The sequence below is a fragment of the Zalophus californianus genome, chromosome 1 (genome assembly GCF_009762305.2).
Source record: "Zalophus californianus isolate mZalCal1 chromosome 1, mZalCal1.pri.v2, whole genome shotgun sequence".
In the NCBI taxonomy this organism is placed as follows: Eukaryota; Metazoa; Chordata; class Mammalia; order Carnivora; family Otariidae; genus Zalophus; species Zalophus californianus.
Window position 1 is genome coordinate 205,187,246 of NC_045595.1, and position 27,376 is coordinate 205,214,621.

A 27,376-nucleotide genomic window follows, 5' to 3' on the forward strand; every position below is an offset into this window, starting at 1 on the left:
CGCATCTCCCAGTTACCCCAGCCCCCCACCCCCGCCCCTCCAGCAACCCTCAGTTTGTTTACTAGAGTTAAGAATCTCGTATGGTTTGTCTCCCTCTCCGGTTTCATCTTGTTTTATTTTTCCCTCCCTTCCGCTATGCTCCTCTGTTTTGTTTCTTAAATTCCACATACGAGTGAAATCATATAATTGTCTTTCTCTGATTGACCTACTTTGCTCAGCATAATACCCTCAAGTTCTATCCATGTCATTGCAAATGGCAGGATTTCATTCTTTTGATGGCTGCATAATATTTCATTTATATATGTGTGACATCTTCTTTATTCATCTGTTGATGGATGTCTCGGCTCTTTCCATAGTTTGGCTATTGTGGACATTGCTGCTATAAACATTGGGGTGCAGATGCCCGTTCGGATCACTACTTTTGTATCTTTGGGGTAAATACCTATTGGTACAATTGCTGGGTCATAGGGTAGCTCTATTTTTAACTTTTTTGAGGAACCTCCACACTGTTTTCCAGAGTGGCTGCACCAGCTCGCATTCCCACCAACAGTGTAGGAGGGTTCCCCTTTCTCCGCAACCTCGCCAACGTCTGTCGTTTCCTGACTTGTTAATTTTAGCCATTCTCACTGGTGTGAGGTGATATCTTATTGTGGTCTTGATTTCTATTTCCCTGCTGCTGAGTGACGTGGAGCATTTTTTCATGTGTCTGTTGGCCATTTGTATGTCTTCTTTGACGAAATGTCTGTTTACGTCTTCTGCCCATTTCTTGATTGGATTATTTGTTCTTTGGGAGTTGAGTTTGGTAAGTTCTTATAGATTTTGGACACTAGCCTTTTATCTGATAAGACATTTGCAAATATCTTCTCCCATTCTGTCGGTTGTCTTTTGGTTTTGTTGACTCTTTCCTTTGCTGTGCAGAAGCGTTTTATCTTGATGAAGTCCCAATAGTTCATTTTTGCCTTTGTTTTGCTTGCCTTTGGAGATGTGTCCATTTCTGGATTCTCCACCTCCACTTTGGTTTCCCGTCCCTCTAGTGGTCACGGTCAGACCCACTCTTGGGAAGAAGTTGTCGGTACTCAACCCACAGCCCCAACACAGGTGTGTTGCAAGGAAGGCGGCTATCCGCAGGGAAGGCCAAATTAATTGGTTTTAGCAAGAATTTCACTAAAGAAGAATGGTTTTCCTTTGGGGATTGGGAGGTGGCTGCAAAATGAAACCAGAGAGTGCTTCCGAGGTCTTTATGTTTCAAAGCACATGCCTTGCATTGCACCATCCATTCTGACTATCATTTTGTATGATCATTTTCTGCCAATCCTCATTTCTGGCTCATTTTCTTCTATGGAAGGTGCACTTGCAAGCTTCTCATTTGGTGCATTGAGGGGTCTGAAGTTCTTCTACCTTTTTCTGAGAACTGTCTGGGGAGGGGATTGATGTTGGTGTCCCCTAGAGTTGGTTGGCACCACTCCAGGGGCACTAAACCCCCAGCATAGAGTATGAAGTGTGAATGTGTCCATAACTGCTGTGCTATGCGGCCGTCCACGACCTTCTCTGGGGGTTGTGGCTACTAGAGATTTTTCTTTTGGGTTCACTTTCCTGGGTTTGGCAAAAGCTTTCAGACCAGTCCATTTGTTGGCTGCGATGTTTCCCTAGTGCTTTCTGATTTTTTGATTCACCTGCAGTGCAGCGTAAAATGATGCTCCTTGGTCTCCCCCCACCCTCTGAACAGATTCCCATATCCCCTTTGAGCAGCCACCCTGGTTCCGGCTCTGCGGTCATGGGGTGAGAGAAGCTTCTGCTTCCTTCTTCCTACAGAAGACTGTCCCCTTCTTTCCTATAAATGGATCACGGAAGCTTGTTTGGGGTTCCAGCAGGGGCATCTGGACCCTTGTTTGCTCCCAAAGGACAGACCTGGGGGCTGGAGCAGGGCGAGGGGCTACTCTGATCCTGCTCAAGCTTACGGTCAGTGAAGGTGGAACATGCCTGGATATCCAGGGGCCCAGGATCGACCTCTGGTTGATGGGTGGCATCTGCCATATCACAGCCAGATCATCTTCCCACTCTGTATTCTTCCTGAAAGGGAGGGCACCTGTGTTCTTCTGTGTAGTTAATGAGCTACAGACACCCTAGTGTGCAATATTTGCAAGTTATTCTATGCAAATAGGAGTATTTTGTTGTCTACCTTTCTGAAGTCCAGTTTCCCAAGCCTTACTTTGGCCCTCAACATAAAACCGAAATACAGCAATTCTTTTTTTTTTCTTTTTTTAAGATTTTATTTATTTGAGAGAGAGAGATTGAGAGGGCACGAACTGGTGGAGAGGGGAGAAGGAGAAGCAGACTCCCCGCCGAGCAGGGAGCCCGATGTGGGGCTCCATCCCAGGACCCTGTGGTCATGACCCCAGCCGAAGGCAGACGCTTAACCGACTGAGCCACCCAAGCGTCCCGAAATACAGCAATTCTTAAGGAACTGGACTTGCCTAGTTTGGATTTAGGACAATACGTGAACATCTTTAGAAAACCCCAGCCTCTCCTCTTGTGTCTGTCTCCATGGGGCGGATGAAGTGACTCATCACTTCGACACTGGGTTTCGGCGGCCACAGTACGATTTGCAACAAATTAGGGACATCGGTTTCCTGGCCGCTTACCATAACTGCCCCTTTTAAAAACAGGAGCCTTGGAAGGGTTTGCTCCTTGACTGGTTTGTGGACAACTCTGGGAAGCTGATCTCTGGCTCAGTCTTTTTTGAGCTAAAAAGTCAGGGTTAGGGAATCCTGAAATAGTATAGGCCCCTCCTTCTCTTTTCCCAGGGGTGAGGGTGGGGAGGGAGTTACAATATTTGCCAAAAAAAGCATGTGGCACAGAAAAGACTTCCTTATAATAAAGCCAGGGCGTTAGCCTCAGCCGTGGCCAGCCCGTTTGGTGTTTCTCCTTGTCTGGAGAGCAGCTGATCCCCCTGGGCTTAGGCCACCTGCCTTCCCTGTTGTGTGGGTCAGGCCAGGGCATAGAATATAGTCCTAGGGACTAAGAAAGCCTCCAGATAATTCTGTAATGTCTGAAGCCCCCAGGTCTCCCCATTTAAATTATGAACATCTGTAGATCCGTACTGTGTGTCTCTGCTCACTGACAAAGAACTTCAAAGTCCAGCACATTTATTATCCATGACCTAGGAACCCCTGAACTTGCATGGAGCTCATCAGAGCCTGCAAGGAAATGCAAAATAAAATCTAATTGTTACAACTGGAGCTGTTACCTTCCCAAGCATAGTTCCTGTAGCATTTTGTCATTTTACTAAATGCACTTTTTTTTTAATTCTTACTCTGATGTTCTTGCTTTTGAAGCTTAATGCCAACCCTTCCTAACTTATACCTGAGAGGATTTTGTGACCTCCTGGTTGATTCTTCTGTCTCCTTTCACCGATGCAAAATGATAGGCTGGTTTGAGTCCAAAGCTTGTGAAGCCTGAGATTTCTGTTTAGTAATGCAGGCTTACCTTCAGATCTCAGTGGGAAAACAGGGTGAGTCAGGGAAAATTAGCAAGTTGGTGTGGCTCAGGTTTCTTATTAACCAGGAAGATACAGGACAAAGTTTACTAAATTTGCATTTAAGTAAAAACACCATCCCATTATACCATTGGTCTGGTCTGGGGTCCCATAGTGCATTATGTAATCACCTCTCTCCTTTACGAGAAGTTGTATTTTGTGCTGGGAGCTGTTCATTTGTTTGCTATTCTTGTTGAAGTGCAAAAGCCATTCAGGGATAATCCATTATTCCATTAGGCAAGACAACTGCAGGAGACACTGATTACCTAATGCCTAGAAATGGCTCTGTTCTATTTGTCCTACTTGGTGCCCTCGGTTGCTGTTTTTCAGTATACCAGATTTTTTTTTTCACTTATTTAAGTATAATTGATGTCCAATGTTATATTAGTGTCAGGTGCACAACACAGTGATTCGACAAGTCTATACGTTATGCAATGCTCGCCACGCTGTGTAGTCACCACCTGTCCCCATACCTTATTACAATGTCAACTCTATTCCCCACGCTGGGCTTTTCATCTCTGTGACTTATTTATTTCATAACTGGAAGTTTGTACCTCTTCATCCCCTTCACCTGTTTCGCCCACTAGTTCCCTATATTTAAAAGTCAGTTTTGTTTGTTTGTTCATTTGTTTTGTTTTTTAGATTCTACCCATAAGTGAAATCAAATGGTATTTGTCTTTCTCTAACTTATTTCGCTTAGCATCATACCCTCTGGGTCCGTCCACGTGGTCGCCAAAGGCAAGATTACACTCTTTTATGGCCAAGTGATATTCCATGATAGTATACCAAATGATTTAATTTGAAATTCTGAATATCCTTCAGAACTATAGCTGTGGTAATTAATATGGCTTCCCAAAAGTACCTTGAAACTTTTGGAAGGCGCTCTGACAAGCATAACTTTACAAAATGACATTTAATAAGACGAGACAAGTGTTGATCTGGTTTTGCCACTGGAGTAAACACCTGTAGGAAGGTGCAGAAAGGGTCATCAAAGTGGACATTTTTGCGTTGTGTATGAGGAAACGGACCGTGTCATTTTGTGGGAAGGTTGGCGGTTGCTGGGGCCCGTGTCCTCCTGGGGAAGAGAAGAGTAACCACGACCACTTATCTTAACAGACTGTGGGTTTTTTTCTAGATGATTCTCTGAGATGTAGGATTTCATGGAAGGCTGGTATGGGCATCTTTAGCTCGGTGGGCTCTTCCAGATCTCACAAATCAAACAGCCCAGGTGATCTTTGCCTTCCACCTGAAATGGTAACCACAAAGCTTCTGGTTTCTGCCAAATATTAAAAGGAAAGCATCCTAAAATCCACATTCATCCTAAACTGTCTTTCAAGAATTCCCTTGGTAACCCTTAAGATATTTCCGATTAATTGGCTAGTTTAATCTGAACAAAAAGTACTATGGAATTCCTAGTCCCCTTCCCTGTCCCAATCAATACGACTTTGACTTGTTGGTCACTGAAACCAACCTGAGTGTCTTCTTCAAGGCAGTAAACTTTCTTCTTTGTAAATAGATGGTTCTAGGTCTTTGGCTTCCTTAAAACTTATAAACATTACAAAGAAAAATAAAGAGAAAACAAATACCTCTTTTGCTTTTCAGGAAGCTACAGGTTTCTAATGACTTTTGCAAAAGAGCTACAGAATTCTGAGCAAGTTGAGAAAGCTGAATCTGGACACTTCTAGAGATAATTAGATTTTTCTTCATGTTCTGTTCTGCCCAGCAAATGGGGTGACCCTGCTCTCCCACCCGCTGTGCTTCCTCCCTCCTCTCTCCATTGTTCTTCAGTGAGAATTGAGAAATAATTTACGAGTCATAAATTGCTATTTTCCTAACATGAGCAAAGTACACACAATTCAGCTGCTGATCTCAAATCAAGAGGCCTTTTTTAAAGCCATACTGTTCAGGTCCCAGTTGGGTTTGCCCAGTGCCTAGGACAGAGGGACAATGCACTCTTTGTTGGTTTTAACGTGGGGTCTAAGAGGGAGTCCAAGGGCAGGGAGACCAGTGCATTGTAGTTTATCCAGGACTTTACTGGTTTTAAAAACCGAAAATCTAGGTAGCAGGAAACCTCTGAGTCCCTAGCAAATCGGGAAGGTAAAGCCCCCTACAGGGGCTAAAAGACGAACTTGTGACATTTTCCTCCAACAGAATTTACTTAGGGATGGATGTGGTAAAAGCGAAGGTGGGAAGTCTGAAGATGCATCTCAGGACCACTAGGGGGTGCCATCAGCCTCTTGAAGTTGTTCTACAGCTTGATGCTCCAAAGGCCTTTTGAAAAGGCAGGTTCTAAGAACTGCAGTAAGGGACCAAGATTATAAGGGGCAAAATGTCCTGGGGGGACCCTCCATCATCTAGATATGATGATTTGTGACTGTGACCAGCTAGATTTTTGGCCGGATGAATCCTCAGTTTGGGTCTTACCAAATAAAAAATTGGGCAAAGGATATAGCCGGGTGAGTCCCGGGGGAAAAACTACCTTGGGGCTGGTCCATCATAGGCTGTGACATGGAGGAACACGCAAGATTCCCCACCATTCAGGTCAAAGCACTGTTGTCTCACAAGTCCGTATAGAGGAGCTGTGGTCTTGGCTTGGCTGTTGGTGGGTTCAACATGGGCCTTCTTCAGATGGTAGCCTTACTTATCCTCCTTGTGTCCGTGGCCATCACGCAAATCCCTGGCAGATGAGAGGGGTGGCTCCATGCAGGACGTTTCTAGGAATAGGCCGAGTGCCAATACTTCAGGATTTGTCCCTCTCCATGACTAATCTGTTGACTGATCCACTGAACTGTCTTGAAAAGAGGTTTAGCATTCTCATAAGGAACTGTTAACTGTATTCATTCCTATTGGTGTTGTAACCAGTTACCCCAAACTTGGTGGTTTCAAACAACTCAAATTTATTATCTTAGAGTTTCCTTGGTCAGAAGCTTGACCTGAGTCTCCCTGGGCCAAAACTAAGGCACGAGCCGGCCTCTCTCTCTTTCTGGAGACTCTGGGGAGAATCCAGGTCTCTGCCTTTCCTGGCTGCTGGAGAGCACCTGCATCCTTGGCTCATGGCCCCTTTCCTCCATCTTCAAAGCCAGCAGAATTCATCTCTCTGACCATTGTTCCCTTGTTAAATCTTTGCTGACCAGTCACATACCATATCTTGCAAGGACCTGTGTAATCAGATTGGGCCCACCTGGTAATCCAGGATCACTTCTCCATCTCGAAGCCACAGCCTTGATCGCAATGGCAGAGCTCTCTCTGCCATGGAAGGTAACATAACATGGGGCCGTTATTCTGTCCATGTGCACCAGTAAGTCATCTTCGTGTTTATGCTTCACCTCCTGTCACCATTGCCCCGGGCCATGGCCAGAGCGAGCTGTGGTCAAGAGTAGACCTACTTGGAAAGTTGGTTGGTGGGTACTTTCCTGTCTGCTCCTGAGGTTGCCCTCCTGGTCCTTAACCCATGCCTTCTCAGATTCTCCAGTGAGAAGAGCAAGTCTGAAGGTCCTTGGGCTGCAGCAGGAAATGGTCTTGCTTCGTGCTTAGGGCTCTCTGCAGGGTTTTAATGAAGGCTGTTCGTGGCCAAGATCAGGCATTTGGTTGTTATCTGCCTTAAGAAAATTCCAGATCCACACTCTTTTAGCCGTATGGCATGGGGCATGCTACATGGTCTGTGGTGGAGTGGATTCCAGTGGAAGCGACAGGATCTTTTCAAGGAGCACTTTGGCCTTGCCTGCCCTGCCGGAAGATGAGGTGGGACCGTCTGCGAAGGTGCATGGCTTTGCAGGACTCCCTAGTTTCTGCCGGCAGATGCCAGCCCTGGATGGGGGTAGGGGGGTTCTGGTGTTGATTGGGCAGAAGGACTGTTTGTGTTCCAGCTGTGGGGATGGAGGCGCAATGTCAAACTCATTGTCACCTCGAGTTCTAGCAAAAGTTTCTTAGAGAGGGAACAGAATATGTAGCACGTGGCCAGAGGGCACCCCCCCCCCGCCCCAGCCCACTTGGCCACCAAGATGTTTCCAGGACTGTCAAATGTCTTCTCCCCTCTGCCTCTATCCCTGCCCTGGCACACAGGGTATGCATTTTTGGTAGCCTTAACCCAGCTCCATTTTCTGTCCCAACCACTGTTTGTCCTTTGCATCTGCTTGTAATATGCATTTTATTATGATTATGGATTCCCCGAGCCACCTCCAATCCTTACTGAAAGAGATGGTGGTAAAACCAAGAGGCAGACCTTTACTCTGAGGAAGGACGTTGCTGGAGTTCCATTTAAACATAAGCCGGTGTCCAGAGTAGGATGAAGAAGATGGACTCTGGTTGATTCCTGGGTTCAAGTCCTGCTGGGTGACCTTGGGCAAGTTACTCTCCCTCTCTGTGTCTTAGTTTTCTCACCTATAAATGGAGCTAGTAATAGTACCTACATCTAATAGGGTTGCTGTCAGGACTGAGTTGATTTAAGTGAAGTGTTTAGAACGATGAGTGGTGGAGTGTAAATGCTAATTCTTAGTTGTCTTCATCATCACTGTTTGACAACATAGCCCTTCTGTTCTCAATGACCCTTGGAAAAGAACTGAGATCTGTGATCCTCTTAAGGACTCAGGTGAATTATTTGGAGAAGATGCATCTTAATTACGTGTCTTCTTGTTGGATTGACAGATGGGAGATAAATTCTAAGGTAACACTTCCTAATCAGTACCGATCTATCAACTCCAAATTCCCGTGAGGCAGACTTTCTCCCCAGCGGCTTCTGACGTAGGGGGTACCCGGAAAGTTTTCCTACTTGACTGGGATGGAGGTTCTTGCTGTTCCTTTTAATCCCAGGGGTAATAGGGAGGATTCGAGAGAAATTGTGGCCTTGGAGATCCTGGTTCCTGGCCCATGGTTCTGGGTTCCAGGGTCTGTGGTTCCCTTTGATCTAGAGCATCCATCACACCCAGAGTTGGGCGATTCTAGGGTAGGTTTGCCACCCAAACCCCACCACTGATTTTTAACTGCTTTTCTTTCCCAAGGGCTCCCCTAGCCGCTGGGAAGGTTAAGGCTGTCCTTTTATTAGCTGGTGCTGCATAACTTGGGGAGTTTGCCAAGCTGGGCGTAATTCCTACCTCCTTCCCGGACCCCTGCTGACCTCACCCTCTGTATATTGTCTGCTCTTCCAGGGCACCGGATAGTTCTGAGCACTCAAGGTATCAGCTACCTAATCTGATCGGTCGTTACACTAATCTATGCTGATGTTCTGGTTAGGGAGGAGCAAAGCCCTGCTTCTAGGTAATCTAGGAGGACATTTATTATGTTTTTCCTCCCCTAAAAAAATAAGGCTCTCATCTGGGCAGATGGTATGGTGACCAGCTGCTCCAATTTGCCTAGGGCCTGGGGGAGGGCGATGCAGAATTTCCAGCTTTAAAATCAGACCAGGATGAGTTTGTTACCCAGAGATAGTCATTTTGGGCGGGTGGGGAAAGGTGCCCCGGGACAGGCAGACTGGGGAGATGCTTGAGGGCAGATGAGGCTGGCCACACTGCTGGGTGTGGTGGATGTTCTCCTCAGGGAGAAGGTGGGGTTTCACTGGCTTTCAAGGAACTATAGCTGATGAGGAATTGCTAGAACTTTGCAGGACAGTGGCCATTTGACCCACCATGTGAGTTTTTGTAAAGTGACTCGCGCGGGCCTGGCTCAGTGCTGTGGACGCTGTCAGGCGGTTAGGCAGGAGATGAACGTGTTACAGACACTACAAGGGAGCAGACAACCCCCTGTCCGGCTCAGAAGGCTGACACGGTCTGCCATGAAGGAATGCAACTAACAGGAAACAATTAGTCAACAATTTGGTGCTAAGCCAGGCGGAGCCGTCTGTATTGCGAGCAGAATTCAGCAAAGGGCAAAAACAATGCCCAGCGGACAGTCACAGAAAGGGATCTAGAAGGGGAGCGCTCACTTACTGGTCTGGAGGCAGCAGTTAGATGGTAGCGAGGTGGACAAAAGGTCTTGTAGGAGGGTGACATGGGATAATTAAGGACACAGCAATTGGCCAGAGAGAGAACAGCATTTGAGGAGAATAACTGGGTTAACTGGCCTATAAAGTATCAACCTCGAAAGCAAAACAGCCAATTATTTCACCAGGAAAACTGGGTATGTTGGGGAATGGCAGAGGGATTGAAATTTGGGACGTGCAAGCTATGGCAAAACGGTAGGTAAGTCCAGAGCCCAAAGGAGAGGAATGGTACTTTAGAGAGAAAGGAGGGACTTGGAGGGGCTGCTTTGAATGAAAGTCTGTTGGAGAAAAGTGAGAGCTTGAGCAGGTGACGGTTTCTTATTGTCTGAGCTGTGACTGTCTCTCATTGGCCAGGCCATTGCCGGGTGAAGAGAAAATCTTCCTTCGTCCTGCTGGGATAGCAAAGCTGGCTTCTTCCTGTTGGAAGATGCAGGGGATGCTTCTTTCTGTTGGGTCTGCTGTGGAGTTGGTTGGGCAGGAGAACTTTAAATGAGGTTTCCTTCATTCAGTTTCACAAAAGGAGAGGAAAGAAGGAGGGAAGGTGCAACAGATGATCAAATGTTTCTGGGTATCAGGCATTGTTCTTTGTAACATCTAATGAATTCTCACCCAACTCAGAAAGGTAGGTACTGTTATCCCTCCATTGTAAATGAGGACCCTGGGGCCCTGAACGGGAGGTACTTTGCCTTGGTCACACTGTATGGAGAGCAGCCTCATTTGGATTTGCATTTGAACAACATTCCAGCTGAATGATCTAAGATATAAGGAAAATGGCGTCTTATCTGGATGGTCCAGGATTTAGAAAAGATCAGAGGGGCTAGCAACCTTAGGCTGGGAGACCCAGCAGGAGAGTGCTGCAGGAATTTGGGTGGGAGGCTCTGAGACCCTTGTTGTGCTGGGGACAGACTGATGTTCAGGTAAAGACTCTGGTTTCCGTCTTGAGGACCGGAAAGAAGCTGGGACCATTAACTGAATTCCATTTGGGAGAATAAGAGAAATCTTTATTCACCCAGTCCTGTCTGTGTCTTTGGGCAAGTTGCTTAGCTTCTCTGAGCCTCAGTTTTCTCCATCTGTAAAATGGGAGTAGTTCTAAGGCATCTTACAAGAGTTTGAGAGGATTAAATCCAATTAATGGCTGTCAGTGGTTTAGAAACATATTTAAAATTAGAGCAGGTATTCAATGACTCTTTGCTTTGAAAAATCACTGGTTTTGGAGGCATTTCCTTCAAAAACATTCTCATTCGACAAGAAAGGGATCAGTTAATTTATTTCTCTCCTCCTTGGTTGTAATAATCTTTCTTCATGTGGATCTGCAGGTCTGGCGTGTAGACCTTCAAATCCTGTTGGGGACTCTTCCACAACGTGCAATTCACTCTCCCCCAGTGACAGTGGACACAAGACAGCTCACAACCGGTCAGGGTCCCTTAGGGCAAATGGCAAAAGTCAGAGGAGATCCCCTTCACTTTTACAAGCAGGGGCCTTTGGTGCCATTTCCTGGGAAGAAAGCAGTCCCCTGGGGCTTGTCTCGCTTGCCATCAGTCAAGGTGGGCACGAGCTGTCCAGATGTTCTTTCCTCTGGACCTTTCCCCAAGAGGCTGGTGTAGCTCCCAGACATGAATGCGAGCCCAGGCCCTGCCCTTTTTTGGCTCCTGGCTGAAGATGTGTTTGCTTTTGCAATTAAGAAAACGACCTCGGTTGTTAATTTTCACTTGGAATAGATATAGGAGGCGTTACTTTTGGGCGGGGGGGATCTGTGGCTTTTTAAGGGCTATACAGTTTGGCACGAAAATCACACTAATTGAGCCTTGTTAAAAAGTTCCCTCAATTCCATAATTGTCTGTTCTGGTGCGCTCCCGTTTGGTGGAGTAATGATGTTGATGCTGCTGATGGGGGATAATGACAATAATAACCTACTTTTATTGGGTGCCTGGGAGACCCAGGTGTATCACACCAAGATCCTGCAAGGCGTGGCTCTCCTTATCCCTGTTTTTAAAATGGAGAAACTGAGGCTCAGGGAGAACACGTGAATTGCCCAAGGTCACACACTAGTCGGTAGTGGGGCCAGAGTTTGCACCGGCTCTCCCAGGCTCCAAGGCCTACGCTTATTCCCCTTGACCATGCTGCCTCAACATAGAAACTTCCATTTATCAGGCAAATGGAAAGAATTATACATTTTTTAAAAATTTACAGAATTACTCAAAAATCAGGACGTCTCAGATCTACTTAAATATTGCATTTTAGGTCAAACCATTAGATTCAAGAGGCTTGGGGAAGACTTTATAACCTGTAACTCAGGCCTTCCCCCCATCTCCCTCTCCCCCCCCCCACTTCCCTCTCTCCAGCCCCCTTCCTCCAGCCCCTTCTCTTCTCTTCCCCGCTGTTAACTGTCACTCTCCATGGCTGATATCTTAGTAGGAAGAATTTGGAGCTTCTGAAAGGGAAAAGTTTATGGAAGCTGGCCCAGAAAAGAAAGAATGGGGAGGGGCTGGAAGGCACTTTCTGAGGCCAGCCAGGCTCCGGGTGTATGGAAGCCACTGGACTCAGGCTTCTGGTCATTTTCCTGTGTACCAGGAACTCTGCCAGGGCTGATGGGAGTGGCCCTGACGAATGAAGATAGGTCCCTTCCTCCAGACACCCCCGTTTTGAGGGTTAGAGCGACCTGCTTCCAAATGGGAGCCGGAAGAGACCCAGGAGGATTGCCCCCACCTTTCTACTGCTCCCCACAAGGCCTTCTTCTTGGGGTGGCACAGTCTCCCAGTCCTCACCTGCTCCAAATGGCAGGTGCAGAGACAGGGTGGGTGCAGTCTGGGCGGCACGGGGAGCAGTCAGAGCTCCCACATTTCTCTGTTGCGAGCCCCGGGGATTCCAGGCGCCCCACGTCGGTGGTCGATAACTGTTGGGTCTTCAGGTACCATGAGAGGTGTTCATCAGACCCCAGAGTCAGGCGTCAGGAAGGGAGCCCCGGCCTCTGTGGAGACATCCAGTCAGTATAGACACACTGAACCTGCGAGGGGGTTGCCCGCGGCCTCCCACGTCACACGCAGCCTGCTGCCTCCTGCCCACCCTGGTCAGCTACTGTTTGTGTTTGGCCTGGGTGCCTCCAGCACGCTGGAAACAGGACAGCCTGTCGTGACTCACTGATTTTCTCCCAATCCCTGTGACGAGCCAAATGAGCTGTTTGCCCCCACGTCCCTTCTGGTTTCCTGTGGGGTCTGGAATACTTCCCTGAGCGCGGGATGCTGTCCTACCCCCTTGGGTGAAAGCCAGCTATCAGCTAAGGGACAATGAGAACATTAGTGATTGATTGCCTCTTCCTTTATCTTCCCTCTGCCTGCCCCAGTTGTCTTTCATTTTACATCTGGGTAGAGGAGGGGAAAAGGGCTTACTTTACAGAAAAGTTTAACTTTTAGGCCCCCATAGAATTTTCTAGAAAGAAGGTAGAGACAAATAGTTGGAGAATCAAGGTGGTGCGTGTGTGGCCTGCTCTGACAGAAAGGAGAGGGAACGGTGCTGAGGAGCTGCCAAAAATACCTTGAGGGAGGTTGTCACCCCAGTGTCAGGTCTGGACCGGGATGCCAGGGGTCCATTTGGTCCCTCAAAGGCAGTGGCAGGGCAGGAGGCATTTTAGTGGAAGCTGGGGGTGGGGGTCGTGCCTCTTCCCTTGTAACCCCAGTACAGCGCTGGAGAGGTCATCTGCCTGAAGCAAAAAGCAGTGAAAGGAAATTTGAAAAAAAAAAATGTATTTTCCCCACAAATTCTGAATGGCTTGAGTGTGCAGAGGGTAAATGGGAGAGGCTCCAGTTTGAAGAGGCCTGAGGTGAGGAGGGACGCCAGGCTCTGTGGTGACATGAGGACCCTTCGGCCTCGGGCCCAGGGGGCTCTGTGCAGGGCAGGTGGGCACAGGCCGGGACCCACAGAATTACAGTGCCCTCGAGGCCACAGCTGCTCTCCGTGGCAAAAGGAATGCCTCGGAACCTGTCGGAGGCATTTGTGTTTTCCTTTCGAGAATTACAGTTGCATTTGAAAGGCAGACACGCAATTCTGGGTTATCCAAGCGTCTGGGTCTTCACTGGAAACAAGACACCGATGGCTCACACCGCTTCATCTGATTTTTATCAGAAATGTATACATACAGAAATTTCCCCCCGTGGGCTGAGAAACTCTGCTGAGAAATTTTAGCTCAGAGTGTAATTAGCCCGGGAGAATTATCAGCAACGGAAAATAAAACTTGGTACCATAAAACATCTCAATTATGGCTACGGAGTCAGTTATTCACTCCTACCGTATGAGTAGGAGTGGGTAATGAACATGACCAAGACCATCCGCTCCCAGTGTTGCTCAATACCGGGCTGTGGAGACGGCCTAGCTCCGCCTTTATTTTCGCTGGCGTGTCCTAGCACTGAAAGCACATTAAAGTAATCAAGCCCGGCAGCGAGGCATCCTCGGTGCTCCACCCCCTCCATGTGTTCCCCCGAACCCCTCATTTACAACAGACCGCGAGACGGGAAAGTGTTCTCAAAGCCGTTTAAGATGAGGCAACACCGCGTATGTAAATCCTGCTTATTGGCAGCCAGGGCGGCTGGCTCATTCTCGAAAAGGCCGGACAGCCTCCAGCCTGCCAGCCCCGCTGGCTTGCAATGGTCCTGTTTTGGGGCCACATGGTGGGGGACGTGCAGAGGGCGGCTGTGACTTTCATCCCTGCCTTCGAAGCTCCTGGCGCCCTTAAGCCTGCAAGCGGCTGCGCCATCCTCCGGCCACCTGTCTGTCTCCGGTCCCTGTTCCAGAAAGGAGCCTGTTGCCAAGTGTCTGTGTCTGCAGAGCTGGGTGGCAAAGGCATGTTTCACTTTGAAAGGACGGATTGCTCCTAACCCCTTTATTCTTCCTGGAGAAGTAGTTTCTCCAGCATTCTGGAGGTGGCCCGAAGAACAATTTGGGGGTGGGGGGGGACAGGCCCCTTCCCAGACCTGGAGTTCTTTGTCAAGATGAGCTTTCGTCAATGCCCCAGGGGTGGCAGACACACACGGGCTCCGTGGGGATTTGGCCACATTCGGAATGAGTTATGACAGGATTCCCAAGGCTGCAGAGACAAGGGAGAAAGAGAAACACTTGCCCCACTCTGCAGAATTTATCTTAGACTTGACTGTGCTTAGTGTAACCACTCTAAAAATAAGAGGTTTAGAAGCTGCGAGCAAGTCAGGACTGGCCAAAATATGTGGCTTTCTGTCCCTGTGCTTTCGGGCCCTGCCCCCTCTTCTTGGCTTGATTCTGCCCCAACCTGCAGCAGTTAAGAAAGCACTGGGACTTAGGAGGGGTCCTTGCAGCCGGCTGCCCGGAGTTTTATGTAACTCAGCTCTGCTCTTCTTGCTCCAGAACGGAGTGAGGAGGAGCCCCAGTGGCCTTCAGAATGGCCGGGAGGGGGTGGACCCTGGGGCAGGGGATGGCCTCAGGCGGTCAAGCAGGGTGCTGTTTCAGGGCCCATCTGCAGGGGACTTGTAATGCCCACTCAGTGCGGGGTGGGGGGTCCTGCCTGTACACCTCCCCAACCCTCCAGCGCCCCCGGGAAGCTTCAGACTCCAGCTGGGGGAATCCTCAGCCCCTTCCCCCTGCTGGGTTGACAGGCCAGCACCTGCCTGGGGGGTGGGGTCGGGGTTGGAGAGTTGGTGGGGGTAGACGAGTGTGCAGCAAGGGCCTGCAACTTCTAGGAGTCTGAATCCAGTTCTCGAAGTCTGTTGGTGCCTCTTGATGTGCATTAAATCCACCTTCATGGGTCTCTGGCCACCAGTGTGACATCACCTCAGAAGAGCTTGTTAAAAATTCATATTCCTGGGCCCCAGGCAAGACTTACTGAATCCAACTCTCTGCAATGTTTTAATTCATATTTTTACCTTTTTTTTTTTTCTTAAGTCATGCAGTAACATAACCCAAACCTAAGACTCTGCCACTTGAATATACCTGTGTAGCCACCACGGAGATCGAGATCTAGAACATTTCTGCTACCAAGAAGCCTTCCTCCCATCCTTCCTGGATAATACTTGACTTTCCAGGGACAACTGTTCTTCGGACTCCAGTCACCCAGAGAAGTTCGCCTATGTTTGAATTCCCATGAGTCTGGTTTCTTTCTCTCAACAACCGTGTCTCTCGTGCACCTCAGTGCTCCCTCCCGTTGGGCGTGGAATTGGCGTGCTGTAGGGTTTATGTTTAACTTTGGTAGATGACTGCCAAACACGTCTCCAGAGTACTTGTGCCATTTGCCCTTCGACTGCAGCGAAAGGCAGTTCGGTTGCTCTGCATCCTTGTCCACACTTGGTATCGTCAGACCTTTTCGTTTTAGCCATTTTGGGAGGTATGCTGTGGGATCTCTTTGTGGCTTTAATTTGCACTGCCCTGCTGCCGAACGATATTGGGAACATTTTCATGTGCTTATTGGCCATTTGGATGTGTCTTTTATAAAAAGGCTGATCAAGTCTTTTGAAAACTGGGGGTCTTACCCTCTTAATTTCTAGGACATCTTATTATTAACAACCCCTCCAGGGGCGCCTGGGTGGCTCAGTCGTTAAGCGTGTGCCTTCGGCTCAGGTCATGATCCCAGGGTCCTGGGATCGAGTCCCACATCGGGCTCCCTGCTCGGTGGGGAGTCTGCTTCTCCCTCTCCCACTCCCCCTGCTTGTGTTCCTGCTCTCGCTGTCTCTCTCTGTCAAATAAATAAATAAAATCTTTAAAAAGAAAGAACAACTCCTTCAGGTGACTTAAGGACACAATCTCTCTAAAGGTCCAGTTTTCTTGGGATCTTTTTTTGCCTTTCTTCAGTTCCCAAGCCAGCAGCTCGCTTCCTGCCTCATGTGCTGTGAGGCTGGTTATAGACACGGTGCTTTCCTCTCCGGCTTCTCCTAACTATGTGCGGCTGGATTAATTGTGGCTGTTTCTGTCACTGAGGTCTGGCTGGGTGTGATGCTTGCAGTCTGGAGATGTGAAGAGCATGTCTAAGCCACCTTCTTGCCTTTCCAGCAGCATCTTATTTATGCCACGAGCTTGTCAGAGACAGGAGGCTTGGGGGCAAGAGGGCAGGAGAAAGAAACATTTGGGAGCTTCTTTTGTTGGCCTTGATTCTACTGCTCCACTTCCTAGGGGGTGTGTAGCACCCCCCCTTCCCCATCACCTGCCTTTCTCCTCTGCCAGGAGCCCACGAGAAGGACGTGTGTTCAGTATGAGTGTGTCTATGTTTGGGGGAGCTGTGTGTGGATGTGACCTGCTTTGGGTCACCAGGGAGGAGTCTCCCCACTCTCAACACCAACTGTGTAATAATCCCCCTTCTCGGTACAAATGCCCCCCAGCTCTCCACCACCCCATGAATCAGATGAGGGGACGTCCAAGTTTTATAGCGTCCAGGGATCTAGGATGCAGATAAGGCAACCCTCTCATTCTGCAGACAGGCACCGCAGAGACCATGAGGGCTGCTATCTCCGTGGGAGAGTCGGCTGGGGTGTTTCTAAGCCTGCTCATCCTGGAAAGAGGTGTGTTGTTTCTGTAGAGGATCTCGAGACAGAGGAAGGGAAAGAGCATGTCTTTCTTGTGTGCCTTGGGTAACAAAGGGAGTTCCCACTTGCCGCTCTTTCCCTGTGCGGAAGCCGTGCAGAGGCCCAGCGTGGCAGGAAGTGGTGAGTGGTGGGAAGGCAGAAGGAAATGCTCGGTGCAGCCCGCCCCTGTGTTTCCCCACCCTCACCCCAGCGGAGCTCAGTGGCTCAGTGAAATGGCCCCAGAAGGGTATGTACAGCGTCATGACCATTAACACAAATTTGTAATGGTTTTGTGCCCACGCAGTGCGGAATCTGGCGCTTAAAATTGTGAGGCTGGCTCTGATAAAGATTCCTTTTTCCACTTAGGCTGGTTATGATGGTGAGAGTATTGGGAATTGCCCGTTTTCCCAGCGCCTCTTTATGATTCTTTGGCTAAAGGGCGTTATATTTAATGTGACAACAGTGGACCTGAAGAGGTAAGATGCATTATTGAAGTAACTCTACTTGATTCCTGGCACACCCATTCATACCCACACCCAACTCACAGCCACACTCACACCCCACACTCATACTCCCCCCCACTCATGTAACACACACACACGTTCAAAACTCAGGCACACTCACAGGTGCACACACTCACACGCACACACTCCTAGGACCCACGGGCAATATCGTGGCACATCCATCCTCGATCAGGACTGAAGCCCAAGTCTGGGCTCATCAGTAATGACAGGATCGGATCAGAAATGATCAGGGAGGAGTTGGGGGCACCATAAGGAACCTGCACCCCCCCACCCCGTTCCTGGTCAGCAGAGAACCTCTCAAAAGCCTGTGTGTGCAGATCTCCTGTGAGGACACTGGGGAGAGTTCACTTTCTCTCACCTCTGCATCCAGAGAAGAGCCACACTTTCGTTGTCAGTAGGACATTTTGAAAACCCACGATCACTTTTGACGTTCTCAAGGGTTGCTCCTTGTAAACTGGGGAGGACCCGGCTAAGCTTTGGAAATGAGTCTACACCTTGCCAGCTATTTACAAAAGCTGCTGTTCACTACCGCCCCCCTCACCCCAGGAAACCCGCAGACCTGCAAAATCTGGCTCCTGGAACAAACCCTCCCTTTATGACTTTTGATGGTGAAGTCAAGACGGATGTGAATAAGATCGAGGAGTTCTTAGAGGAGAAACTGGCTCCCCCGAGGTAGGCCTCATAAAACCAGCACTCACAACCGGATTGTCACTTTTCCCCCTTCACAGACATTTTTTTTTTTTTTAAGATTTTATTTATTTATTTGACAGAGAGAGACACAGCGAGAGAGGGAACACAAGCAGGGGGAGTGGGAGAGGGAGAAGCAGGCTTCCTGCTGAGCAAGGAGCCCGATGCGGGGCTCGATCCCAGGACCCTTGGATCATGACCTGAGCTGAAGGCAGACGCTTAACGACTGAGCCACCCAGGCGCCCCTTCACAGACAATTTGAAAGCTCCTGGCTTCGTGTATTTGGTTTTCTGTGGCCACGGTACTTAACTTCCTTCGCTGTACTGTGGTGTGCCACAGAAAACACAGAGCAAGATCAGAAGCCTTGAGTGATGATAGACCTGGTTCTCTCTGCTTTGCACCTGCAGGTTGGCAATTATGGTTTGATGACAGGAAGTAGGGGGGAGGTGGGTCGATGTCTAATGGGTCGGCCATTTCTTAGGTCCACTGCTGGAAGGTAAGGTGTGCATGTTACCGTGGGATGTTGCAGAGTGCCGGACCTGGAAGAGAACCTTCAAGTGCACCACCTTTGTCTTACTTGAAAGGAAACTAAGACCAGCCGGGTCCAAGGTGTGCCAGGATGAGAACAAGTGCTTTCTCCCTAGACTGTTGCTTCCAAAGCTTGGAGATAAAAAGATTAGGAAAACATTCAAGGGGGAAGTTTTTTTTCTTCTATATCCTCTCAGAGAAAGACCTGCCTCCCCGCTCCCCCGCCCTGCCCCACTCGAATGAGCCCAACTCAAACATTACTTACCTGTGATACTCCAATCCTAAATTTTTCAAGGTACCCTAAGCTGGGGACCCAACACCCTGACTCTAACTCTGCCGGAAATGATGTGTTTGCCAAATTCTCCGCATTTATAAAAAACACCAAGAAGGATGCAAATGAGAGTGAGTACCTGCCATCTTCCCCTTCAGAGTTCTCCACTCAGAGTGCCCCTTGCTCAGCCTCTGGTGTGGCTTCTAAGATCCTGGGAGTTCTGACTAATGTCCCTGGGGGTAGGGGCCTGTATCTAGAAATAAGGAAAAAGTACCTCTAGTGTTGAATCTGCACGTGGGTTTCAGGAGATCGAGATTGGGAGCCCAGAAAAGAACATTTTGAGGGGAAAAGAATCCCCACCAGGAATCCCCTGCTGCACCGTGGGAATCAGTTTCAATGACGATCTTGCCAGTGCTTACTTCCTTATGGGCTTCCCATAAATACTTTTGAATATGTGGATGAGTTCAAGAAGGAGCAGTGTTGTGTAGACAGCAGAATTATTTTCCAGGGAGGAGTGAGTCCTTTGTGCAGATCTTAGAAATCTACATCCTTCCCTCCAATTCCCCCGTGCTGCCCAGCCATGTGCCACGAGGGAAAGGTGATTGACTCCTTCCTTGATATCTAGAGAAAGGTGACACTACTTTGTATGGCTTATCTTAGTCATTTTCTGCCTTTGTGTTCTAGTTTATGAAAAGAACCTGCTGAAGGCCCTGAAGAAGCTGGATAATTACTTAAATAGCCCTTTGCCTGATGAAATCGATGCCTACAGCACCGAGGACGTCACTGTTTCTGGAAGGAAGTTCCTGGATGGGGATGAGCTCACGTTAGCCGACTGTAACCTCTTACCCAAGCTTCACATTATAAAGGTTTGATGTTCCTCCTGCTGCAGGTGCTGAATACGCAAATGAGGCTTTGTTTTATTTTGGCCAGACATCAAAAATATCTAAAATGCAGACTCCTGAATTAAAAAGTCAGGTTTTTTTTGTTTTTGTTTTTGTTTTTTTTTCTGTTTGAGGCGGTCGAATCCCCAGTCTCAGATACATGGATATTCCCAGGTATTCTTCAGGTGGTCTCAAGAAACATTTGGGAGCTTGGCTCTCACCCCTCTATCCTCACTGCTTCTTGTTCCAAGTCTTACCCCCACAGCCTAAAGAAAAGTTATGTGAAGACAACTTGAGGGCAACGTGACTATACCCGGCCTTTTATGCTTGAGGCTTGGAGACGATGCGCCAAATCTGGGAGTACGGCAGTGTGAATTCAGTCAGTTGGTGGTGGTTGGCAGGGGAAATGGCTCTGCATAGGGATGACAGAGGTGTGTCTTCTCAGCTCTTAGTATTGACCCCCTATAGCTAGGGAGCAGCTCCTTGGCTGGGCCTTTGCCAGGTTTAGCATCGTGTCTTCCCAGAGAGTTGAATGGGAAGTCAGCATCATGCATCATATATTTTAGGGTTTAAAGGCTCTCTAGACCACTGGTTCTCCAGCATTAGTAGGCATAAGAATTATTTGGGGAGCTTTTTAGAATTGTAAATCCCCCATCCAGACTCTGGTCTCCTAAATCAGAACTTCCAGGGGTGACCCTGGGGGATTCCGAAGTAGATGGCCTTACACTTGGCCCCCGGAGTTATGGCTTGCTCTCAGTGGTAATTCCAGCCTTCACGTCACTTATAGATGTTAATTGTTATCATTATTACACCTGCAATGTTCTTGGCCCTCAGTAGCCTCAGAGGCCCCAAGAAGAAGGCCAAGCCTTGTTCTGGGGCACCTTTATGATTAAAATTCCACCAAGTCCAAACCTAGGTCCTTGGTAGAAGGATAGGGGAGTTGGGCAAGACACAGGGAAGTCCAAATCAAGGACCCGGTGGTCTAATAAAGTATGTCATTGGCATTTAGAAATTTACAAATTAGGCTCACCTGATCTGTGTTGCTGATACTCCTGCAGGCTACCAGCTACCCCCGGTTGCTCCTCATCATTGCCTTGCCTTTCATTTCTGCATTTCATCTTCCTTCCCGATTCCTTTCCTAATCCTTGCTCCATTTCTCTTCTTCTCTCTTCCCCAGTGTGCTTGAAGGATACTAACTTGAAATCCAAGCCTTGAAGATGTGTTTGAGCCCTCAAGTGAATGTTGTTTTCAATAACTTTGCCAGTTTCCCAACATCTAAAATGTAATGAAAGCATCTCAACTCATCAAAACCTCCTATGTTTGGAAACCATTTTCAACAAGATATTTATGTAGCTGTGTGTGGTTTAGTCCCTTCAGCGGATGTGTTGTAGTCATTGCCATGACCATTATATGGTCATGGAGGTTGGGGAAGAGCAAGAGAAATGCCCCAGCCATACACCGTCAATTGCCACTTGTTTAGCTCCTATAAGAAAAGAGTTTTTTAAATTTCAGGAGATGGGGTAAACTTCAGAGTAAAATAAAGCAGTCCCTGGCTCCAATATAAGACTGGAGAGCAAATTCCTCAAAGCCATTGAGCACTCAAAATACCAAACAGCTTAATAATCTTTCAGGATGGAGCACCTTCGGAAGGGAAATGAGGCTCGGTCTAAAGGAATTTATGATAAAAGATGAGAGAGTAAAGGAAATTATAAACCCGCCAAAAACAATATGAAAAAAGTAGAGTAAAGCTTCATCTTTCATAAAACCAGAAAAGGACAGAATACCAATCCAAAGACAGAAACTTTGTCTGATGTGAGGTGTCACAGAGCCAGTGTATGCTTCCCTGTATATTTAGCCAAGTTCAGATGTCTATAAAAGTACATAGTACAGTCCTGAAATGCCCAACACCAAACCTCTTTGAGGACTGGGGCCATGAGAGGAGAATCAGGGAACAGCCCCACACAGATCACTTTTGGGCTGAGATCTCTGGGGAGGGAGAGTTAGGGAGGAACCGTACAGAGGCGTCATCTTTGTATTCTGGTGCCCATCCCTTAATCTGAAGGAACAGGGAGGGGAAGTGGAGAGAAGGGATGTGGCATTCTGCTTTGTGCCTGCTAAGTAGAGAAAAGAAACAGTCCTTGAACCAGTCAAGAGAGAGACTGTAAATTGCTTGGGCTTCATTTTTAGCCATGGTGACCTCTTGCCTCATCTGTGAGCCTCAGAATGGAGGATGCTCTAACCCTAACCTTGACTTTTTGCAAACAAAAGGAAAGAATTCTTAACGTTAATAGCAATAAGGTTGAATTAAGGTAAAAGATGTCAAACCATTTAGGAGGGTTTCTGACAGTTATATTGTCTTGTTTTGCTGCATCGGTGGCTTCTGGCCTGCAAGATCTGAGTAATAGGTCCCAAAGATCTCCTAATTTGCTTTGTCCCATGTTCCACTTCATCCAGACAACGGAGGCGACAAAGCAGAACTGACCTTTGTAGCGCTGGGTCTCTGTTAGGGGATGGATTGCATCCCCCCAAATTCATAATTTGGACTTCATTGAAGTCCAAATTCCCAGTACCTCAGAACATGACCTTCTTTGGAAATAGGATCTTTGTAAATGTAATTAGTTAAGATGGGTTGTATTGGAGTAGGGTGGGCCCCTAATCCAATAGGACTGGTGTCCTTATAAAAAAAGGAAATTTGGACACAGACACACACATAGGGAGAATGCCATGTGAGGATTGCTCTTATGCTGCTGCAAGTCAAGAAACTCCCAGAAACTGGGGAGAGAACAGATTTTTTCCTAGAGCTCCCAGAGGGAATGTGCCCTGCTGACACCTTGATCTTAGAATTCTGGCCTCCGGGACTGCGAGAAAATAAATTTCTGTTCTAAGCCACCCAGGTTATAGTACTTTGTTACAGCAGCCCCAGGAACCTGATAGAGTGCCCAACAGAATATACTCTCCTTTCTGACAAATTCCTCACCGACACCCCACCAGCCAAAGAAAACATCTCACACTGTTGTTTCCCATGAAGTTCACTCACAATTGCCCCGTCCTCACATCCACCATTTCCATGAGGAGAGGGATTTGTGTTCCTTTGTTGACAATGAGATGATCTGTTTAGTGACAGAGTGATGGAAATCTGTAGGAATAATATACACAGATATCTGGGATTTTAGGAAGTGAGGCTCAGCAAGTAGGGAAAAGAGAGCACTTCACAGTGAATCAGGCACAGTCTAAACTGAAGATCCTCATGAATCTTTAGGCACCAAATAACAGAGCAGCAGAACACACAAAGCCCAAACTGCTGGCAAGACAAGGAGAAGTCCACCGAAGTAGAGACCAAATTCATGCCAGTGGATCCCAAGGTCTGTCTAAGATAAATTGGTGGGCAGGATTGTGTGGAGCCACTCTTTTGAGCCCAGTACTTTCATGAATTTTCCTGTTGCAAAGTTGAAGTGAAATTTGGGGCAGCCTGGCTGGCTGTAGGAAGAATACATCAGGACTCGAGAAAGAGAATATATTACACACCTCAAAAGAGTGGATTGTCTGATCTAATTGTCTACATTAGTGGGCTTTTCCTTTGCTGATTACTTCCTCTTGATTTTCAGATCGTGGCCAAGAGATACAGAGATTTTGAATTTCCTTCTGAAATGACTGGCATCTGGAGATACTTGAACAATGCTTATGCTAGGGATGAGTTCACGAATACGTGTCCAGCTGACCAGGAGATTGAACATGCATATTCAGATGTTGCAAAAAGAATGAAGTGAAGCCAGATTGTTTTCAGTCTTATTTCTTGGCTGTATGAACTAAACTATGATGAGAGTGTGGTCTTTGTGTGTCCTTTTTTTCCTTCCAAAAACCATAATGCCCATATTTTAATAATACTGTATCATAGTGAGAGCCACTCAACACCAAATGGCACATGGCCTTGTGATTTGTCAACTCACTTGTGTAACTGAATAATACGAATATCTATTGTGACACCCACCACTTGTCCAACTGACTTCTTAATTTACTTCTTTGGCATTCACGGATCCTGTAAACCATGATATTAGGACATGTGTTTTGCAGTTTAAGTTTCAAGACAAATTAGATTTGAGTTCAATTCCTCCTTTAATTAAAAAAAAAATCATCTGTCTCTGATAGTTTTCATAATCATATACAGCTTATTTTTCTCCTCTAAAATAGTAGTTTAAGTTTTTTTTTCAGAACGAAAATACTGTTTTTATAGTCACAAGATGATTACATGCCTATTTTAATATTTTAAAACAATGTGAGAGAATATAGGGAAGAAAAAAAAACACTACCTAAAATTTCACTCCACCTAGATAATTGCCGATAACTTATTGGTGAACATCTTCCCCTTCCTTAGTCTCTCACAGATGCTCACACTGCACACAACTCCATTCCTATGAAATTGGTGAGGGGACCTGTGGGTGAAGCCTTGATGAGCATCCATAGAGGATCCAAAAAGATCCAGCACTGCAAAGCTAGAGGCTGCTTGCGATCAGGTTTCACAGGTGGAGACCTGGAGTCCACAGATCCGCAGTGACCCGCAGCGATACAGAGGCTGGGAGCTATGGGAGGTCCCCTCTCTGCCTAGTTACCACCTTGGTGATGGCGGCTGCCTCTAGGTCCCAGGGCAGGCAGCAGAGGAGAGCGCACATGGTCTTTTGTTCCAGCTTCCTTTTGGATGCCTTCTCCCACTCCCTCCCCTCTCATGAGACCATGCCTTCCTGTGGATGCTCAACATCAGCTGCACATTGGAGGATCCTCCCGCCTTGTGATGAAATGTGAACCAAGCACACTTCGATTCCTTCTAAGGGCTGCCCTCTCTCAGACCCAGCACTGCGCTTCTTCAGCGATGATGGGGTGTGGGGCTAGCCTGGTTCTTGTTGCTTTTCTGCCCTCTACAGTGTCATTTCGAGGTCAGGCAGGGAAATTCCAGGGGGATTGAATTCATGGTGACTACTCTTGGGCGGTTCTGGTAACCAATCAAGTTGGGGAGGAAGTGGAAACTCAGGCTCGAGAGTTTTCTGGTTTGTCTGTGGCTTCCCTGCCACCTTGCCCTGCAGCCAGCCTCTCGTCTGTAGTGTGTCTGGGCTGGGCTGCCGGGCTCCAGCTGACGGCATGGAAAACGGTGTAGAAGGCTGTGTAGATACGCATCACGATCCTTCTGGGTTTGAGCATTCTCGAGCATTCTCGGGGCTGCATTCCTTTGATGTTTACATACATCTTATAGAAACCCTGTTGTCCATTTGGTGGTAGCCTGTGGTTGATGCCAAAGGCTCATTTAAAAAATATATGCATTTGCTCCATGGGCATTTATTTAGAAAAGAATTTATTGCATTTATTTGGAAAAGAATAAGATGCGGGTGGGTGGCTCAATCGGTTGAACATCTGACTCTTGGTTTCCGCTCCAGTCCTGGTCTCAGGCTTGTGAGACGGAGCCCCGCATCAGGCTCTGCGCTCAGCACGGAGTCTGCTTGAGATTCTCTCTCCTTCTCCCTCTGCCCCTCATGCCTGTGCTCCCTCTCTCTCAAATAAATAAGTAAATCTTAAAAAAAAAAAAAGCATTAACAGCAGCTCTTCTGGGATTTAGTGAGAAATTGTCCAGTAAGAGAAACAAAGTCCACGATATGGTGGCTACTTTGTATTCCCTCTTACTGGAGGCTCCAGTTTCATGTAGGGGCTGCCCACCCAGCCGTCTGCTCTCTTTGTTAACTCTTCACATTTTTGGAGGTTGTGTCTAGCATTCTTCATCATGCATGTTTCACATCTTTTTTGGAGTCAGATTTTCAAGTCTAGTGTTATAATAGTACATCTAAATGTGGTCAAAGAATAGACTACCACTTGTTACTAGTGCAAACTTTGTATTTTTAGATGTTGACATGATCAACATAAACTCTGTGTGCCATAAAAATTAAACACATAAAGATGTTTACATGAAACCAAGATTTTTAATTTTTTTCCACATTCCCTTCCTCATTTAGATTTAAAGGAAAAAAATGAACAGAAATGGCTTCCTTTAAAACAACAAGAGCAATGTCGAAGCAGGGATTATTGGTAATTGAGTTAGAAATAACCCGTATTTGAATAGTGAGCCACAAAGACATTTTAACAGAGACTTAAAGAGGTCAGAAAAGACCTGTCCTTGGGTGACCTGTCCTTGTCCAGGTGGCTACAGTAGAGGTCATCAGACCGTTTTATTTTCAGTTGTCAGTGTGGTTGTAGGAAAGTGGGTGGTCCCTGGCCAGCCTCACCCTGGGGTCCACCCTTACATCCTGTTCACTGGCCCCTAAAAGGCTATTTCTTTGGGGAAGGCAAGGAATATTCCAGGGCTGTTCACTGGCTTGAAGTCTTTATTACAGCATGGGTCTTGAAACAAAATGTGTTTGTTCTTCAAAACATACCGTATAGGATGCAAATACGGATGCTCAGTGAATGAATCCCCGCTTTGAGGCTGGCTGAGAAGCTTTCTCCAGGTGGAGAGGATCCCATTCTCACTTCTGGTTGCCCAAGAGGCCCTACAATTAAAAAAAAAAAATCAGCTTTTCTTCTGAACACAGAATTTCCACCTGGAGGCTGGAATGGATACAGGAGTGTCGCAAAATTATACTTTCTGGGTACTGCCCAGGCATTGGGGATGGAATGAGGACATTCAGTCCAGGAAAGGGATTCTAGAGATCAGAGGTCTCAAGAGGTAATTTCTGATCTACGGGGTCCATCTCCAGGCATTGAACGTATGCCCAAGCCCTCCAGACAGACACACACACTCACGGACGTACACACAGAGACTCACACCATCACACACAGAAACATGTTTACGTATAACGCTGTTCCAAGCACAAACACACAGACGCACATATAACGCAATACGCTCACACATGGGCACACACTCACATACATACACACACTGTGGGTGAGGTCAGCATTGTTCCCTTTCATGTGTCCTCCAGTCAGTGACCATAACATCTCTTAGCACCTATGCCTCACTCCCCACCTCCAGTGGTTCATAATTAGGCTTTGGAAGAGTTTTAAAAGAATGTCTTTTTATTTATTTATTTTTTTTTTAAAGATTTTTATTTATTTATTTGAGAGAGAGAGAATGAGATAGAGAGAGCATGAGAGGGGTGAGGGTCAGAGGGAGAAGCAGACTCCCTGCCCTGATGCGGGACTCGATCGCAGGACTCGATCCCGGGACTCCAGGATCATGACCTGAGCTGAAGGCAGTTGCTTAACCAACTGAGCCAATGTCTTTTTTTTTTTTAAATAAGAAAAATCCACCATTTATTTTACAGTTAAGAGAACCCAGGCGTGCATCATCCCGAGAATATATAATTCACAGAACCCTGGATACATACGATGGATACATTGGTATACATTTGTTTGCATTCCAAAATAATTTCTCTTTCCACACAGAGCTTTAATTCTGAGTTTTTCGATATGGTCAGTTTCCCTT

The 27,376-nt window shown here is 47.2% G+C and overlaps 1 protein-coding gene across 1 annotated transcript in view; it reads left to right on the forward strand.

Moving 5' to 3' along the window:
* The window catches only part of CLIC6 (chloride intracellular channel 6), a 40,151-nt gene extending 16,132 nt beyond the window's left edge, over positions 1-24,019 (forward strand). The window contains exons 2-6 of the mRNA XM_027585143.2: positions 17,390-17,499; positions 18,094-18,219; positions 19,058-19,164; positions 19,718-19,899; positions 23,520-24,019. Coding sequence (XP_027440944.2) covers positions 17,390-17,499; positions 18,094-18,219; positions 19,058-19,164; positions 19,718-19,899; positions 23,520-23,681 — 687 coding nt within the window. The 3' untranslated portion in view covers positions 23,682-24,019. The remainder of the gene's footprint in view (positions 1-17,389; positions 17,500-18,093; positions 18,220-19,057; positions 19,165-19,717; positions 19,900-23,519) is intronic.
* The last annotated feature ends 3,357 nt before the right edge of the window (positions 24,020-27,376 follow it).